The sequence below is a fragment of the Gopherus evgoodei genome, chromosome 1, assembly GCF_007399415.2.
Source record: "Gopherus evgoodei ecotype Sinaloan lineage chromosome 1, rGopEvg1_v1.p, whole genome shotgun sequence".
Lineage (NCBI taxonomy): Eukaryota > Metazoa > Chordata > Testudines > Testudinidae > Gopherus > Gopherus evgoodei.
The window spans coordinates 250722452-250742294 of NC_044322.1; the positions used below are offsets into that span (position 1 = coordinate 250722452).

At 47.9% G+C, this 19843-nt stretch overlaps 1 protein-coding gene across 2 annotated transcripts in view; it reads right to left on the reverse strand.

The window, feature by feature from the left end:
* Positions 1-19843, reverse strand: part of LOC115640046 (cat eye syndrome critical region protein 2) — a 137496-nt gene that overhangs the window by 37025 nt on the left and 80628 nt on the right. For both annotated transcript variants that reach the window (XM_030542925.1, XM_030542929.1), the window contains exons 3-8: positions 12695-12878; positions 11091-11230; positions 10419-10523; positions 9703-9752; positions 1311-1480; positions 699-776 (exon numbers count right to left, since the gene is read on the reverse strand). In XM_030542925.1, coding sequence (XP_030398785.1) covers positions 699-776; positions 1311-1480; positions 9703-9752; positions 10419-10523; positions 11091-11230; positions 12695-12878 — 727 coding nt within the window. The remainder of the gene's footprint in view (positions 1-698; positions 777-1310; positions 1481-9702; positions 9753-10418; positions 10524-11090; positions 11231-12694; positions 12879-19843) is intronic.

Sequence of the window (19843 nt, forward strand, 5' to 3'; positions counted from 1 at the left end):
CATCCATCCAGTCCTGCCCCCTGGCTCGTGTGGGATGTTCCCTACAGGATGTTTTCCAATGTTTTGTCCAGTTTAAATTTAAAACATGCAAGTAATGTTTTTTTGCCACCTCCACTGGGAGATTATTCCATGACCTGATAGATCTGACTCCAAGCTTTCCTAGGACAATCAACCTAAATTTTCCCTTCCTGTTCCATCTTATTTCTCCTCATTACACCTCGTGTACTAAATAAAAGGATTCATCTCCACCTTTAGTCTTTACTCCCTGACAAGTATATGTAGCCTCACGTTTATCTTTATTAAGCTATACATTCTTCACTTCTGTAATTTCCCTTTGTAAATCAATCCTTCTATCCCTGGTCCGATTTAGATTTTCTCTTAACAGCCTCCAATTTGTCAATATTTCTATAGCAGTGAAGTTCCTCAAAGTGAACACATTCCTGCGGGTGCAGCTGCCTCTGAGTTAGAGAGAAAGGCTGTTACTTCCTTGATTCATGATATGATGCTTTTGTGCATGCATCCCATAATTGCATTGGCTTCTTTTGGTACCATTGCATATTCATCTTTAATTTGACGGCTGCTATCAAGCTCTCTTGCAGCATTAATACTTTTTAAATTTCCCTTCCCCCTGCATAGCTATGATTTGGGTTATTCTTCTCCTGAGGTATTTGCTTACAACCATTTTCAAACTTTCTCACCTCCTGCTGGATTGGTTTAATTGGCTGACGGTCAGACATCCACCTGGGTGAAAACTCTGTGCGCTGCAGACGCTTCTCCTAAATGGGGGTAGAGAAAGGGAGAGAAGGAGATGATGTGATTGGGGCACACCACTGATGTTCGTAGGGGAATTTTTGTATTAGGTGTGACCAAGAAACTACTATTAGCTTTACAAGAGTAGCGTAATACAGACCTCTCCAAAGGCCAGACTGGCTATGGAGTTGATTTTAGAGGCATGTTCTCAGGAAGTTTACTCCAAATTTGTCCCATCTTAAAACAGTTATCTGATCAGCAGCATTTTTCAGAGTCTAGCTATCCACCTCTAACCACCACTCCATCACCAAAAATCCCATTCCCTGCAAACAAAGCCTAGTAGCCTCTGTTTACATGGTACCTAGAAAGTGTTTAGGGATCCTGTACTGCTCAAAGTGTCTCTACTGCAACAGATAAAACATCCTTCCCTATTCCCAGGGGCGTTTGATGGCTGGCTGGATTTAGCACTCTCCCTGCCATCCAGCATCCCTGCACTCAACAACAGCACCACACAGAGATAAGCAGGCTGACTCTCCCCAGCCTTATGTGCTCACACATACCTTCTGGGCAATCATGTTGCAAATCTCAGGCAGGAAGTCTTCACTCAGGAGTTTGTAGAGCTGCCTTTCTCTTAGGGAGGTTCTCTCTCTGAAGCTCTCTGTGACTTGTCTCCATTCCTCTTCTGTCTGACACAGCAGCCACCATGTCCCACGGCCTGGTCCCTGGGACCCTTCAGGAACATAAAGAGATATTAGCTCTGCAATGATGATTGTTGGTGGCTTTCCTCCAACCCATGCCCTCCTCTCCAGAACTTGGGAAGAAAGAAAGATGTTGACAGTGTACACGCTTCCAGGTGACATGGGTTGTGGTCTAGGAAAAGCAAGAAGAATCGTTCATGTATGTAACGAGAAGACCTGCATAGCTATGGCTTCATTCCAAGCTCTCTCAAGAGCACTGTATTGCCCCTAGTGCCAGTAACACACACTACAAGGCACTGTACACGGGGGGTGGGAAATAAAACAACGGCAGCACCTGGAATACTTTGGGAGAAATGCCATTATTAACCTAACTCAGTCTAAAAACACACCCATGTCTTTCCAGCAGCCAAGAGGAGGAAAAGGCAAGTGGGGGAAGGAAGAATTAGTTTCCTTAGCTGTCATTTATTTTTCATAATGGAAGGCATCAGCTGGGTCTGGACGCTTCTCATGGGTTACATCTGCTCAGACTCCCTCTGCTGGACTGCTGCAGCATGGCGCTCTGACCCAGGAGATAACTTCTAAAGCTGAAACTATCCAAACTAGCAGAAAACATCCATCCTATAAACCTACCACATTTCTATTTATGTAGTTTCAGCTTTGGAAATTCTCTCTTGAATTTGAGTGTGGAACTGCAGCAGCCCAGAGGGAAGCTGAACTCTGAGGAAGGGTAGAGAAAAGACAAAGCCAGAGTTGCCTGTATCGTGGTAGAAAAAACAGTTGCCTTTTCCATAACCGGTGTTCTTCGAGACATGTTGCTCATTCCCATTCCGTATTAGGTGTGTGCGCGCACCATGTGCACTGGTGCCGTAAGTTATTCCCTTAGCAGTATCCGTAGCGGACCAGCTCTGGCGCCCTCTGGAGTGGTGCCTTCGTCATACGGTATAAGGGGCGCCGCCAGCTCCCCCTACCCTCGGTTCCTTCTTGCCAGAAACTCCGACAGTGGGGAAGGAGGGCAGGTTGTGGAATGAACATGAGCAATACATCTCGAAGAACACCAGTTATGGAAAAGGTAATTGTCTTTTCTTCGAGAGTTTGCTCATGTCCATTCCACATTAGGTGACTCCAAAGCAACACAGCTCTGCTGAACCCAGCGTCGTTCCTGGCCTGCTGAGTGATGGCATAATGAGAGGTAAATGTGTGGACAGAGGACCACGTTGTGGCTCTACAAATGTCCTGGATAGGGATGTGCACCAGGAAGGCTGCCGAAGATGCCTGCGAGTGGGCGCTGACAATCGGTGGCAGCAGAACCCCCACCAGGTCGTAATAGGTCCTTATGCACGAGGTAATCCAATTGGAAAACCTCTGCGAAGACACCGGAAGACCCTTCATCCTAACCGCTGTAGTGACAAAGAGCTGAGTTGATTTACAGAAAGGCTTGGTACATTCTAAGTAAAAAGCCATGGCCATCCGGACACCCAAGGAGCCAAGATGCCTCTCCTCACTGGTCTTGGGCAGTTTGGGACAGAACACTGGGAGGAAGATGTCCTGGTTCATATGGAAGGTAGACACCAACTTCGGCAGGAAGGCTGGGTGGGGCCGCAGCTGAACCTTGTCTTTGTAGAAGACCATGTACAGTAGTTCTGAGGTCAAGGCTTTAATCTCAGAGACTCGTCTCGCTAATGTCACCACCACTAGGAAAGCAACCTTCCATGACAGATGGGAAAAGAAGCAGGAATCCAGCAGCTCAAAGGATGGGCCAGTGAGCCTAGAGAGGACCAAGTTAAGATCCTACTCCAGGACAGGAGCCTGTACCTGCGGGAAGAATCTCTCGGGCCCTCTCAAGAATCTGACTGTCATGTCATGGGAAAACACCGTCTGTCCTTGGATTGACGGGTGAAAAGCGGAGATGGCCGCAAGATGCATCTTAATGGAAGAGTATTCCAGGCCCTGATTCCTCAAATGGAGCAGGGTAGTCCAGGACAGCCTGTATGGAAGAAAGCGACGGAGAGATGCCACGCTTGGACAGCCAGCAGGAAAACCTCCTCCACTTGGCTAGATAAGTCAGTCTGGTTGAGGGCTTCCTACTTCCCAGGTAGACCTGTCCACTCCTCTGGGTTCACCCATGCAGCATCCATGCCGAGATGTGGAGGGACATGAGGTTGGACTGCACGAGCCGACCGCGGTCAGTTGAGCAGGGAACAGGGAGGGGCTGCTGTCAGGTTCATGAGCATGCTGAACCAGTGCTGGCGAGACCACACTGGGGCGATCACGATAACCTCTGCCCTGTCTCTCGATCTTTACCAGGACCTTGGCGACGAGTGGGAATGGATACATCAGGTTCCCCAACCATGATAGGAGGAAGGCATCGGAGAGGGAATCCTTGCCAAGACCAAAATTGATGACATTTTCTGTTTTGCCTGGTAGCAAACAGGTCCACTTGGGAAGTTCCCTACTTCTGGTCTGGAAGATCATGTAGGTTACTTCCAGGTGGAACGACCACTTGTGGTGAAAGGAGAGGCCCTGCTGAGGTGATCCACTAGCGTGTTCTTGATGCCAGGGGAGGTGACAAGCTGCCAGGGGAGGTGATCTTGTGGTGGATGGAGAGTCTCTTGGCAGAAAGCCGATGAGCATGCTCCCCTTTGCCTGTTGATGTTGAACATTGAGGCTGTGTTGTTCGTCAGGACTCTCACTACCTTGTGCAACAGGTGAGGTAGGAAGACGCCGCATCTTTGACATTTATGTGTACCACCATCTCCTCCGGGGATCACATACCCTGGGTCTGGAGATCTCCGAGGTGCGCACCCTAGCAGAGGTCCGAGGTGTCTGACACCAACTCAATGGAGCGAGGGGGGTTGTTGAACAGAACTCCCTCTAGGACTGTCGCACAATCAGTCCACCACTGCAGTGAGATGAATACTGTTGGGGGAAATGGTAACGATCTTTTCCAGGTGATCCCTGGACTGGGAATAGACTGTCGCCAGTCATTGCTTCAGAGGTTGCATCCAGAGCCTGGCATGGTGGACAACATATGTGCAAGCTGCCATGTGGCCCAGCAGATGCAAGCAGACGCTGGCTGTAGTCAGGGGGAACACAGATACCTCCGTGATAAGGTCTGTCAATGTCTGAAACCTTTCTAGAGGCAGGAACGCTCTGGCGCAGGTCGAGTCGAGCACCGCCCCGATAAATTCTATCTTTTGCACTGGAACTAATGTAGACTTTGTGTCATTCACCAGTAGGCCCAGGGAGTGGCACGTGACTTGCAGCACCCCAACATCCTTTTGGACCTGAGATCTGGAGCTACCCTTGACCAGCCAGTCGCCAAGGTACAAGCAGATCATAGACTTATATAATCATAGAATACACTGCTCTACAGCCAAAATGCTTCTGAAATAAATGTAGTCCAACTTTACTAATTCTGGGTCACTGAGAACGAAAATGATGCTTAAAATTGTTGATTGGCTCTAGTTTTCAAGATATGCTATTGGGTCAGTATATACGACCCTTGACTTGGGAATGGCAGAGGATAAGTGAATTATAAAGGGAAGGGATCTCAATTTAAACCAGAAATGACTAAAATACATCTTTGACTGCATCTATGAATAAATCTATGACTGGGTTTGGACAGTACTTGCTTTTTAGGCAAAACAATGAATGATGCAATCTGAAGCTGGTATTGCGTCATACATGATATGAATTGCATCATGTTATTCCTAGAAGTCATGGATGATGCAATCATAACGAAGCTTACATCACTCTGCTCAACAAATTGCCCTATATCCGCTCTAGAAATCATACAGTGTCGAGCTCTCTTATTTGTCAGTGTTTGATTTTGCAAAGGGACACATTTCTGTTTAGCCAAAGTGAGCAGAGATGCCTTGTACTTGTGTGAACAGTGCAGATAGCTTCTGCTATGTTTGTGGTGAAGTGACTTTTGCATCACAAAAGCGCAGTATAACCACTATGGTTAAGAAAGCCTATCACCTTTATTTTGGCTGCAAAATTGGAGATCAGGACAAGAGGTGGGTCCCACACATATGCTCCAACATTTGTGCAACAAATCTTTGCCAGTGGTTGAACAGGAAAAGGAAATCTATGCCTTTTGCAGTGCCAATGATTTGGAGAGAGCCAACAGATCATACCAGCAATTGTAACTTCTGCATGGTGCCTCCAGTTGGGAAAGGTGTGTCAAAGAAGAAAAAGTGGACTGTGCATTATCCAAACATTCCATCAGCTATACGCCCAGTACCCCACGGAGAAGGACTGCCGGTTCCTGATGCACCAGAATCATTCTCACTTGAGTCAGACGAGGAAGAGGAAGAGGATGAAACTTCTGGTCCTGAACCATCAATGTCACATGACCCCCATTTTCTCCTGTCCTCCTCCTCTGAACCACACCTCATAACACAAGGTGAACTGAATGACCTTGTCAGGGATTTGGAACTACCCAAGAGTAAGGCAGAGCTGTTGGGCTCCGGACTACAGCAGTGGAATCTCCTGGCGCCTGATGTAAGCTGCCACCACCGACATGCACTTGGTAAACACCCTTGGTGCTGTCACCAGGTCAAAATGGGAGGATCGTAAATTGGTAGCAGCCAGGTCCCACCATGAATTGGAGAAAACGTCTGTGTCCTTGGAAGATCGCTACGTGGAAGTATGTGTACTTTAGGTCGAGGGCAGCATACCAGTCTCCCAGATCCAGGGAGGGGATGAGAGAGGCAGGGAGGACCATGTGGAACTTCAGCTTCTTTAGGTACCTGAAGTCTTGCAGATCCAGGATGGGATGTAGACTGCTCTTGGCCTTTGGGATTAAAAAATATTGGGAATAAACTCCCCTGTTCCTGTACTGCAGAGGGACTTCCTCCACCGCCCCCAGATGTAGCAACTCTTGAATCTCCTGCATGAGGAGACTCTCGTGAGAAGGGTCCCTGAAGAGGGACAGGGAAAGGTGGTGGGGGGGTAGAAAGAACTTGGAGAGTATAGCCCTGTGCTACTGTGTTCAGGACCCAGTGGTCCAAGGTTATAGTGGTCCATGCAGGGAGGAAAAAGGAAAGGCGGTTGGAAAAAAACAGGGAAGATGGATCCAGGGAACAGTCTGGTAGGTAGCCCTTGGGTGCACCCTCAAAACGGTAGCCTGGCCCCTTGCTTATTCCAGGTAGAGCTGAACTGAGCAGGGGGTGGAGGAGGGTGGCTCAGGCGGCGCTTGTAGCCCTTGGACTTCTTGTGAGGCAGGCCCTGCTGAGGCTGGCTCCCTTGTCCCTGAGGCTGTTGTGGTTTGAACTGCTTATATGCCGGGCCTGGGACGTACAGCCCATGCATTTTCAGGGTGATATGGGAGTCCTTTAAACTGTGGAGTTTGGTATCAGTCTGTTCTGCAAACAGGGCCTAGCCTTGGAAGGGAAGGTCCTGCATCGACTGCTGAGCCTTGGTGGACAAGTCTGAGGGGAGCAGCCAGGAAGCTTGCCACATGGAGATGGCGGAAGACATGGTGCGGGCTGCAGAGTCCACCGCGTCTGAAGCTGCTTGGAGGACTGTTCTGGCCACCATCATGCCCCCCTCAAGGATCACCCAGAAGTCCTTCCTGGACCCTTTGGGGAGCGAAGCCTCGAAGTTGGTCATGGCCTGCAACATGTTGTAATCATAGTGGCCAAGGAGGGCCTGGTGGTTGGCCACTCTCAACTGCAGGCTGGAAGATGAATAAACCTTACGTCCAAAAAGATCCAGCCTCCTTGAGTCTTTGTTCTTGGGGGTAGCCCTGTGTTGGCCTTGCTTCTCTCTGTGGCTAACTGCCTCAACCACCAGGAAATTGGGGGCCGGGTGAGAATATAGGTTCTCATACCCTTTTGTTGGCACAAAGTACTTGTGCTCGGCCCTTTTGGAGATGGGGCTGAGGGGGGCGTTTGCCACAAGCCAGTGGTAATCTTTGATACCCCCTCAAGAAGGGGTAAAGCCACCCTGGCAGATGCCGAGGCGCAAAGGACATCAAACAAGGAATCCAAAGCCTCCCTCAACTTCTTGGCCTGGAGCCTCAGGTTAGATGCGACCCTCTTCAATAGATCCTGGTGCGCCTTAGCATCATCCTAAGGAACTGGGTGAGGGGGCCCCGTGATAGCCTCATCTGGCGATGACGAGGACAATGCCGGTACTGCAGGAGCCTCAACGTCCATTGGTGGTCCAGCAGGCTGCTCTCCTGGGTCCTCCTGGACCTGTGGGGTCCTTCCCCCTAAAGTCTCGGGGACTGGAGGGGGTTAGGATGTTGAAGCTGCTGGCCTGTCCGAGGTTCCCAACACCGATCGGGCAGCCTGTGAAGGCTGGGTGAACCCCCAGGGATTCCATAGGTACCATGGCACTGGCCACTGTGCCTGGGGCCATGGGACAGGTTTCAGTGCTGATGATATAGGCAGCACCACAGGCACCGGAAGCTGCCCTGCAGTTAGGGAGCCCTGCTTGGTGCTGGAGCTGGAGTGGTTGCTACCCGGCAACCAGCATCGGGCAGAGCGGGGGCTATTATCTGTCTGGTGCCAGTTGCTGTGCCTGGAGGCAGACCTGTCCGAGTGAGACGAACAACTTGGTCGGGGCCTCGGGGACTGACGGGTGTTCGGTGGATTGGCATTGGAAACCTGGCTATCTAAGCCTTATGCTACCCGACTGGTACTAGGACGTTGATCGGGACCAGGAGCTATCACAAGCTGATTGCTGAGAGTAACTTCCCAAACGCAGCGATCCCCATCTTGGAGACTGACAACAGCGGTCTGGTGACTGGTGGCATTGGTCCCTCGATTGGTCCCAGGATCTGTACTGAGGTTTCGGCAGCGTAAGGGGTAGGTCTTGGCGCTCCTGCCGGGGAGGAGCATGCCTTGGTGTATCAACACCAAGCTACCGGTGAGGTACGCCTCGAATCTCGCTGTCGGTGCCCAAGGTCCAGGAACCAAAAAGGGCTCCGCTGAGCCTGCCTCTCTGAGGTGTGATGACTTCGGGTGGGTGAGTGGTGGCGGGATGTCCCACGTGATGGGGAATGGTGCCACTGAGGCGGGGACCTACATGTCGCTTATGTGCCCTTCGCCCAAGCAACTTAGGCAGCTACTATGTGGATCGCTGATGGGCATAGGCTGTTTGCAATGATCACAGGGCTTAAAGCCTGGGGACCGGGGCATGCCTCGTCCCCAGGCGGAGTCCTATTTGGGACTAACAAAGACTTCAAGAACTACTAGTAAGGGTAAATGATTCAACTACTAGCTATAGTACAGGATTTTACGCAAGGATGGAGAACCAAACAACGCTAGCTGAAGCAGCACACATTCCAGCACTGTCATTGGCAGCAAGATGGAAGTGAAGGTAGGGGGAGCCGACTGTGCCCCTTATACTGTGCCATGCGGGTGCCACTCTGGAGGGTGGCCAAAACTGGTCCCCTACAGACAATGCTGAGGGAAAATCTTCTGGCACTGGTGCATGTGGCGAGCACACACACCTAATATGGAATGGACATGAGCAAGCACTCAAAGAAGAATAGGCAGGTCTAACCCATAAGTAATATTCAGACCAGTGGATTCTCACTGGTTGTTTGAGAAATAAGTCTCCCACCCAGTCCCTTTGGAGAAACTGTCACAATATGTTGGCATCTCACCTCATTAACTCCTTGTGGACCAAGGGCTCCGTAGTAAGGACCTGGAACATAGATTTCCCTAATTCCTAGTTTTACACAGTACTGACAGTGTATACACCTGACACCAGATGGGAGACAGACAAGGAGAATACTTTGTTCTCCTACAATACAACCCACCCTGGTGACTCTCTCTCTTTAACAGAGAGGGCAAAATGCATCTACCACAAACAGAATGTGTGTCCACATAGCCTGTGCTCACCCCCTCTCAGGAGGGCATCTATCCATACATAGTCCTTCTCTATTGATCTTAGTGTGTGAGTAGAGGAGGGTTCCCCCTGCAAGCCTATTCCAAACTCAGGCCCCTCACACAATAACCTAATTCATTAGTCACTCCTCATCCCAAAACAGTGCCTTGTTATACAGGAAGCATTTGGCTGCCTAGGCTCCTGGGAATAAGTTAGTCTATTTCTTTAACTGCTCATGCCAAATACAATCAGAACCAATCGGGCTAAAGACACAGGGCACCACTTCCAGAAAGACTCTCACTAAGCAGACCCTCCTCCTTCCCTGGGAATCTTGTCTCTCTTAGCTTTGGATGATTTTAAAACTGCAATAGCAGATCAAATTCCTCCCACCCTCCCATAATGTCTTTACCATTTTTCATCTGGGTCTCATGCACGAGTGAGTTCTCTTCAGGCTTCTCCCTATAAAGAAAAAGGCAATTATGCAATGACATCACCAGCCGCTGAAATGCAGCCACTTCTGGGGAAGAATGCAACGGCTGTTTAATGCACAGCAAACACCACATAAATTTTGTACAGGAAGTGAGAAATATCCTATCTGAAGGAAACTTCAAGGAAAATTATGTAAATGGCCAACCTGGAATGTGGCCAGGATATAACATCCCTTACTCTTGTGGATAGAACAAGGAGATCGTTAATGACTTCAGGTAGGCAGGACTTTCGTTTAAAATAGCATCTAAATACAGTCGCTCTAGCTGCAATGTGTCCCCTAGCAAAATGCAGCTCAAAGGGGTCAGTATGGACTCAGTGGGAAGAACAGCATCCACTGTTTCACCCACATTGCTTCCTGCAGCACCTGGATTTTCTTTAAAGTCCACACCCAAGTACCAACCCAGCCCGTCTGTACAAGATGATTTGAGATCCTGGCTTCAGGGGATATGGTTGCAGGGAGAATTACCTTTGGACTCCCAAATGGAAAAACACATATTGGGGTGCAGGGGATCTTCAGAACCAATGGGAGGCCCCAAAAGGTGCATCAGTACTATCAATGCCAAGAAAGACCAGCCAGCTTTCCTCCTTATATGAGAGTATATCACATAACCATTCCAGGAACACCCTTTTCCATACCTCAACAGATTCTCCTCCAGCAGTTTCTTCCGTTTTGGGGGTCGCCCTCGTCTCTTGCCTGTTTTCCCAGGAACATTTGGGGTGTTTGTCTGGCCCCCACTTCCCCTGCAACACAATGAAAGGTTAGAAAATATCTCCTGAAGAAAGGAACTGTGGCTGGCAGGGGAGGAGGGAGAGAAGAGTGGGAAAGAATAAAAAAAAAAAAAATCAGAACAGCTGCTATGGGCCCAACTAGGGGAGAGATTAACTACAGCCGCCAAGTGGGAGGGAGGGAGGGAAGGACGGACTACCACTAGCTGGGTAACTAATTCAGGAGCAGATAGTGACTCGTAACTGCTGCTGTCTCCGAGGGGCAAGTTGCTTGGAATGCGGTGATGGTGGCAGAGGAATCTTCCTACCCCACGGGCAGATTTTTGTAGTGCCATGAAGGCTATGTATGGCTTTAGTTGCCTTACATACTAATACATCAGTATTTAGTTAGTGGTGCATTTGTCAATTTTACCTGCACAAATTCAGGCCACCGCTACCCTCCCAGCAACACTGACAGTCAAACAGATTTTATTTAACTCCAATTTATTGCTGCATAGTCCATTCTGCTCCACTTGCTCTGCCCTCTTCTCCCTGTTTACCCAGGCGGTGTGGAAATTAGGAAAACTTCAAAGCTGTTGTTACCTGTCTGAAGCCAGCTCTCCATTTGATTTCCCCTGCACTGGCTCTTCTTTGTACATACGAGTGCCATAGAAATACCAATAGAGGGCGCCATTACTATCCTCACCCAGCGGTTCTACACGGAGGCTGTCGGCATCCAAACCCTGCATTCAGTTGGGAGCACGCAGTGAGAGACACAGTGACAAGTTGAAAAACAGCCGCACTGTCACTCAAAATATGCTGACATCCCTCCACAAACACTCCGCCCCACCCCCCACAACACATCTGTTCTGATGCAGTTCTGGGAAGATATTACTCTAGAGAAAAGAATACATTCCCTCTCCACCTAGGGAGAGATTTAGACTGGCATTTCTAATTTGCATGCTCTCTTTAGTTTTAATATTTCATTTTTGGTTCTCGTGACAGTGAAGGTCTAATTAGCCCTGGCTAGCGTCACGCCAAGCATGGGAGGCATCGTGGAAACTTCCCACATACAGCTCTCCCAATACACTTTAATAATGGGGGATGGTAGGGGCACTGCTGCAGGACAGAATTGCACTCCTTGCTCCCACAGAGCTGTCAACACCCTGGAAGCACTGCCAGATATTCAAGTCACGGTCTTCAGAGATGTAGCCAATCAGGCCAATTTACATAGTGACGTTTGTGCTGCGAATGCATCCATGACAGAGAGACCCTACCACTTGCCTAGATCCTTTGTAACCCGACATAACCCAGGCAGGGGCGGCTCCAGGCCCCAGCACGCCAAGCGCATGCTTGGGGCGGCATAATGCGGGGGGCGCTCTGCCAGTCACCGGGAGGGCAGCAGGGAGGGTACCTTCAGCGGCATGCCTGCAGAGGGTCTGCTGGTCCCGCGGCTCCAGTAGACCTCCCGCAGGTGTCCCTGCGGATGGGTCTGCTGGTCCCGCGGCTCCACCAAAGCCGCGGGACCAGCGGACCCTCTGCAGGCATGCTTGCAGGAGGTCCACCGGAGCTGCGGGACTGGCGAGCGGCGGAGCGCCCCCGTGGCATGACGCCATACTTGGGGCAGCAAAATATCTAGAGCCGCCCCTGAACCCAGGTCTCCAGAGGTGGAAAAAACAACACGACTATTTATTCACTGCACTACCACCAAGAACATGACTTTAAAACATTTCTTTTAGATTAAAAGAAATTACATCTCCAAAACCATAAAATATACAGACTATGGGAAACCTATGTACCTCACTAAGATGCTGGTTCAAAAAACCCCAACCCAACCCAACCCCTTGAACATTATAGAAGGAGAGAGAATGGGGAGACCCAGTCACCAATATTTCCAAAGCTGGGTCTGGAGACAAAGAGAAAAAATGGACTTTAGAGAGAAATACTTCCAAGCTATAGTTCAAATCCTCAGTCTCTTCTTGCTCCCCAAATGGACAGACTAGAAATGCCACAGGAGCATCAGCCCCTAAACGGCCTGTTCCCTTGGTTGGAGGCTCGCTGATGTATACAAGCAGTGGCAGGAAAAAGGAAAAACAGCCTCCATGAAGGCAAACATTTTCCTCCATCCCCACCTAGGTTTCACAACCCAGCCTAGCTCCCTGTAGCTGTCATCTTCCCCAGCCAACAGCTGCTGTGGCCCAAAGCACCTTGAGGAGATCGAAGACGTCATCTGCATCAAGCCGGTAATCGCAGAGGCGGTGCAGAATCTCCACGCGGGTGCGCAGCGGCAGATCCTGGAAAGTGGATTCCCGTAGGGGGTTGGGTTTCCCTTCCTCCAGCTCCCAGCGGTAGTTGATAATGTCCTCAAGGTAGCTGTGAAACGTCTGTGACCTAATCAAGAGAACAAGTCCCCCCTATTGTAAGTTAATATGCAAAAGACAGGACTTAGTGGGGGTGGGAAATGAAATTATAAGAGCCTGGCAAGGCTGAAAGCTGTGCCCTGCTGGCTCAGCACAACCTAACTGAACTTAGTATGCAGCAGGAAGTGGAGTGACTGACACTGGGATACTTTCATAAATGCTTTTAAGAGCTGTATCCTAGGACAGCTAGGGCTAGTTAAAGCTGTGCAGCTAGGCTTGACCCTCTCCTACCTGCTGGTAGTATTCCTAACTGCAACAATACAGAATTTTGCATCATTTAAAACCTTTTTGTTAGTCTCCCTCCTTTTCATCACATTAGGTAGCTGTTCACATCAGCATGGACTCTGACTTTTATAAAGGGAAGATGCAATGGATCATTCACAGACAATTCCGATCCTCTTCTGCCTTCCTCCATTTTAGCTGACAACATCACTATCTACCAGGCTCACCCGTCTCTCTCTTTTCCCTGGCCATATCCGGGGAATTTTCCCTGGCCGTACAGCCAGGTAATTACCAACTCCTGCGCCTTCTTCCAAATCATTTTGGAAGTCAGGCCCTCTGTTGTCCTAAAGGGTAAAACACTTCTCCATGTCCAGACTACTCTGTCCTCTCTGGCCAAAATGCAGTTACCAGAATTATCTTCTTTGCCTGCCAATAGGACCACAATACTCCCCTCTTTGAATCTCCTTTGCCACTATCTCCCCACCTTGCCCACAGTACCATATTAAACTTCTTGTCCTCACCTTACACTGAAGGTTGCTGTAAATAGTAACAGTTCTGGTGCAAGCGCTGCCCTGTCACTCCTTAAATTGCCAGCTGTGCTCAGATAAATAAGTGTGTGTCTAATTTAAGATGCAACTTGTTCTGAGCGTGGAAGTTTCAATCTACAGAATCTGGGTGAGATAAAGCACTGACTGTTAAAACTTTGTTTTTGTTATTTGAGTGGTGCCACTGCCTGACTCCTGTGACTTGCCAGCGTTCCAGACCTGTGGTCTGTAGCTGCAAACATGCCTCTCTCTCACACACAGGAAGTTTGTGTGCCTGACTGGACACTACCAGATAGCCATTCCCACATGTGTTCATGGAGGCAGCTCAACTGGATCCTTTTTGGCACTAGCTGACTGCCCTAGACAATGCAGGGAACTATGCCACAACTGCAGAATAGCCACAAAATAAACAAATACAAAACTGTAACTAAAAAAAAGCATTAAATCTTTAACAAACAGAGAGAAGATCATCATCAGTCTGGAGGAAGACTACTGAGAACTAGCAAAAAGGTCAGATGTTAAGAGAAGGAGGAAGAAAGAAAACATAGGAAAGAGGGGTCAAGACAGAACGGCAACCTGCAGGACCTGATGGCCACAGCCTTTGCGGAAGAAACGTCCACCTGACAGTGTCTTATAAATGAGTGAAGAGATGCCTATGTCCCCACTCTGCAGATTACTCCATATGACCTTGTTTCTTTCCGCACCTCAAGTGGAAAATGACTCCTTGTTGACTGACCCCATTTCCCTGAAGGAGTTTTACCTGATCTCCTATAGTATTCAATGACAGATACTTGTATAGAATTGGATATGGTGGCTTTAGCAGCTCTGCCGTTGCTCTTTTCCACCTATGACCCTAAAAAAACCAAAAAACAAAAAACAAGCACATGCCTTTCTGAATGTCTTTATTCTGCCCAGCTAACCTCCCAATCAATTAAATGCAATGTGACCTCCTTGAATAAGAAGGAAATATTTCTACTGACATAAGAAGGAGGGATTATTTTAAGGAAGAATTTCTGTGCCAGCTGAAGTACCCACTTTGTGGGGTAAAAAGTGCAGAAATTGTTTTTTGTTAGACAAAATAATCAACACATACAGCCTTCTATCTTAAATAAGAGCAGCCACTGGTTCTAACAGTTGTTCTGTAACATATTTCAGGGCCAAATTCAATTTCCAACTTGCAACTGGGAACTTTAAAATGGGCAATGTTTGGTTACTGCCTTGAAAACCTGCAGATAGGAGGATATCAGATTCTCTTTATAGACTGAGCGCCCTTAAAACTTCTATTTGATCACACACAGTGCTTAAACATTTAGATCTTTATTAAAGTCATCAAATAAGGAAGTGAGGCAATATTTGACACACTTTTAGAACAGATGTCATGCCTGGACCCCATTTCCTGGAAATATGCTAACTATATAAAATCTCAGACAACTTCCTTCCAGGTTTGAAGAAATAAAGCCACAAACTAACAGCATCCAAATTCTACCCTCTCAAGTTCAAGATGTCAGAATCTTATTGAACTTTGAGTCAGAAGATCATCTAATGAAGGCAGAATCTCAGGGGAACCAAACCAACATTTCCAGGTTCCTGGAGAACAAGGGCCCATGGGGCCGAGAAGGAGCTATCAGGAGCAGTATGGCTTTCTCTGTTCTGATTTTTCTGGCTATCTGAGCCAGAATTGGAAAAGAAGGCGTGGCACACATCAGATAATTGGACCACTGGAATGAAAATGCACTGATTTTCCTTGCTCTCCATTTTTGTTGCTGCTCAGAGAAAACGAATTGATCTATGAAGGTCCCCATTTCCAAAAGATGATCTGAAGGACCTGGTCATTTAATACACATTCTCTCTGGGGACAGGGGTTGTTGACTCAACAAAATGGTTTGAGTTTTACTTTTACATAAGTGGCTAGAACTAGACATAATGTCAGCCCGATATCAGCTGCACACAGCCTCTGTTCTCAGGAGTGCTCAGTCTCTCTCTCATCAATTTGCAAAAGCTGCTGCTGTGTGTTTGGCGCTTTGAATCAGGACAGAATGAGAACACAAGATGGGAACCAGATGTCTCACGGCATTCCCAATAACCCTCAACTCCATCCAGCCAATTTATATTTATCCTCCTCTCTCAGGCTGGCCATTTCCCCCAGACAAGCATGGGTCCATATGTGGATTTCACAGCCTGCCAGAAAAACATCCATGATTTTTCTCACCTCTAATATTTCTATTAATGGTTCTCCTCTGGAAAGGGTTCTGGAGCAGTCCCCCTGTGTTGGAGATGGAAGAACCAGCTGGAAAGATTGTGATCTGACTGTGCAAAGATTCCTGTTGGTGATCCCTTACAGATAGTGGACATGCTTAGGTCTTGTGTTGTCCATTAACAGTGTCTGAGTCCAGGAGTTGAAGGATCATCACCAGATTAAGGTGGGGCATCAAGATAAGTTCTACACTATACCTAGATCTTGACCATTTTCACAGTCCTAAGGTGTACCACATTCTGTGAAAAGGTTAGGGAACGCTTGCTGAAGCTGATCATAAACCCTTGAGTCTATAGGATTTATTACTTGTTGCGAATCCCAGTGAGCTGTCTGTTTGGACTGGGAGCAAAGCAACAGATCATCTAGATATTGAGATTTGCATAATTCCTTCTGCAGTTATCAAAAATCACCATAACTAAGGCTCTGTTTACACTAGCACTTTTGTTGGCAAAACTTTTGTCGGTCAGAGGTCTGGGGGAAAAAAAAAAACACACCCCGATTGACAAGTTTCACCAACAAAAGCGCTGGTGCAAACTGTGCTATGTTGGTGGGAGATGCTCTACCACCATCATAGTTACTGCCACTCATTGGGGGTGGTTTAATTATGCCAGAGGGGGAGCTCTCTCCCACTGGCATAGAGCAGACTTTACAGCAGTGCAGCTGCAGCTGTACAGCTGTGCCACTGTAAGGTCTGTAGTGTAGACATAGCCTTAGACAAAAGTTCAATTGCTGGAGACAATGCCAAGCCAAATGGCAAGGCTAGATACTGAAAAATGTGTCCTTCCATTGCATAATGAAGGTATTTAAAGTTGAAAGGATTAATTGGTGGATTGAGATATTCTATAGATCTCAGAACAGTGTAATTAAAAAAAATCTTTCTGGGGATCCTGAATGATAAGAGGAGATTTTTCATAAAAAAGCAGTATATTTGATTGCCAGTTTCAGGGAAGACAGGTCCAATATTGGTCAAAACACTCTGTTTCTATTGGGCACTAAAAATAGTTTTGATTAAATACCCTGACCTCTCTCTAGAAGGTAAGTTGCAGCTACAGGAAAGGGATTTTTGAACCGAGTCCCCAGTCATAAAGCATCAAGTTTTGACAACTCTAGATCTCACCCTTTCACACCCAGACCCAACGAGTCAGAGCTTTCATAGAACTCTAAAACAAAGGAATGTTAGACAAAACTCTCCCAAAGATGTACCTCCACAAAGACACTTATAAGTAACTATAAAGGCTGTTACAGGATAATTTGGAACCATAATACATATTTATATATATATACACACAGACACACACACCATCTCCCTCCCCCTGCCCTCCTCTTTGTTTTCTAAACCATCATGCCATTAATACTCTTTGTATTATCACACACTCTTTTATATTTGGATAGCACCTAATACATGGGTACTATGTGAGTGGCTCATGATCTGTAGTAGCAGCTGCAAAAGTTTTAGGGCAGTTTAGCATAGAGAGGATGGGAACAGGTCGACAGAAGGGCTCCTATATCTGGGCATAAGGGTTTACATACTTAAGAGAAATAAATACTCCACTCCCAAGAGGACAGCACTGCAGCTTAGACCATCTCTACTCAAGGAAAGAGAAGCCTGGGACTTCTCCCACAGGCAGATAATCAGTACTGAGCAATGTGCCCTAACAAAAGATTTCCCTGCATTCAAAGCACTCTTCTCAGAGCTCTGTGTTTTAGTGCAGTGACCTGCAATTTTCTCTCAGGGCTTGTCTACATCACAAAGTTGCAGCGCTGGTGAGGGGGTTACAGCGCTGCAACTTAGGAGGTGTACACATGTGCAGGGCATCACCAGCGCTGCAACTCCCTGTTTGCAGCGCTGGCCGTACTCCCGTTTTGTCTCGGGTGTTGAGGATCCAGCGCTGGTGATCCAGCGCTGGTAATCAAGTATAGACACTTACCAGCGCTTTTCTTGACCTCCGTGGAATAAGCAGGTATCGCAGCATACCTGAGGAAGCCTCTCTGGTAATCAAGCAGGTCTCCTTCCCCGGTTTGCTCTCGCGTTCCCCGAACCCCCGAGCAAGCAGGTCTCCTTCCCTGCGGTTTGCAGGGGGGTTCGGGGAACGCGAGAGCAAACCGCGGGGAAGCAGGTCTCTTTCCCCGGTTTGCTCTCGCGTTCCCCGAACCCCCGTGCAAGCAGGTCTCCTTCCCCGGTTTGCTCTCGCGTTCCCCGAACCCCCGTGCAAGCAGGTCTCCTTCCCTGCGGTTTGCAGGGGGGTTCTGGGAACGCGAGAGCAAACCGCGGGGAAGCAGGTCTCCTTCCTCGGTTTGCTCTCGCGTTCCCCGAACCCCCTGTGCAAGCAGGTCTCCTTCCCTGCGGTTTGCTCTCGCGTTCGCCGAACCCCCCTTGAAGCCGCCCAACAGCGCTGCAGTGTGGCCACATCTAACACCACTTGCAGCGCTGGTTGCTATAAGTGTGGCCACTCTGCAGCGCTGGCCCTATACAGCTGTACTAATACAGCTGTAACAACCAGTGCTGCAAAATTGTATATGTAGACATACCCTCAGAAAGAGTATTTCTCCTGATTCCATCTTGCATGCTGAGTGAACCTCCTTTCAGGCACTTATCTGTGCTCAGTATGCAGAGTCAGGTCCCAAAGGAGATCCTTTGGAACAGGAGACAACCACAAGAAGGTGGGAGGCTTTCAGAAGGGCTGGGGGAAAATGGTAAGATTTGTCCAGTGCTTGTGGAGGGTGGGCTTGGGAGAAGACATAATAGAGCTGTAGACATCTGGCCCACAAAACAGTCCAGGGAAAGACCTCAGTCTTGAAACAGCTGAAATCCCTTCTCAGGCAGTGCAGCATTGTTGGGATTGACACAATTTTTAAAAAATTATTATGATTTTCACTGTCCTCTTCTAAGAGGGAGGCTGACTGCACCTTTTCCGAAACAGACTCCAAGACAGAGCATGACTGGAAGACACAAGACTTGTTTTGTTTACCAATAACCTGATTCAGTAACACAGTTCCAGAGTCTATCTCCACTTCCCATCAAGAACAACCCAGGCCCCTCACAGTGGTCCAAGTATAGAATTATTGCCACATCATCCTTTCTTACAAGGGCTACCCACTGCCAATTTTGTAACAGAAAAACCCAGACCAACTTCTGATTGTCAATGTTAGATCAAAAAGGAAAGGAGTGATAGTGAACTGGAAATATACCTGAGGCAGAATTTTTTATGGTTGATGTTCAGCTAACCCTGGCGCACGTAGTTGAGCATTCTGAAGGTTCACAGACGTCAAATAGTTGGCTGGACTCATTGCTACAATATTTGTCATGTTACTGTATTTTGAATCTCTTGTATATTAAATGCTACTTCACCATTTTGCCTATTTTCTTTGTAACAACGAACAAGTAAATGCCACAGAAAGCTGGGACAATGGCATGCATGTTTTAAGCTTGAGAGGGAAGCAACATTATTTGGGACAGAACTAAGAACTGTGATGTAACCTCAAGACTGTACGGCAGCCCAGAAGTAGTCTTCCTCTACCCCCTACCCAAGAGTTCTCCAGAATGGTAGACTGAAGGAATCTGGAAACAATGAGACTAGGAGTCTCAACCTTTCCCCTCAAGAAACATTGGGGTGAAAGGAATGGTCACTCTACAAGTTCCCTCTGTTGCTTGGCCAATAAGAGAAAATAATGAAAGATATATTTACGTCTGGTTACAGCTGTGAAAATTGAAACAGACTTGGGTTTCTTTTGGCTAGCCAGAACAATACCGCCCCACCCCCATTTTTTTCCCCCTGCAAGGTCCTTATCAGCAGAAGTCTATAGGTTTCCTGAAGAGATGACTCTTAGTATACAGAAGAGGCTGTTGGAAAGTCTCTCTCTAGCTCAATAGTCAAATATCTCAACAGGACAGACGACCACCATGGATTCCATTCT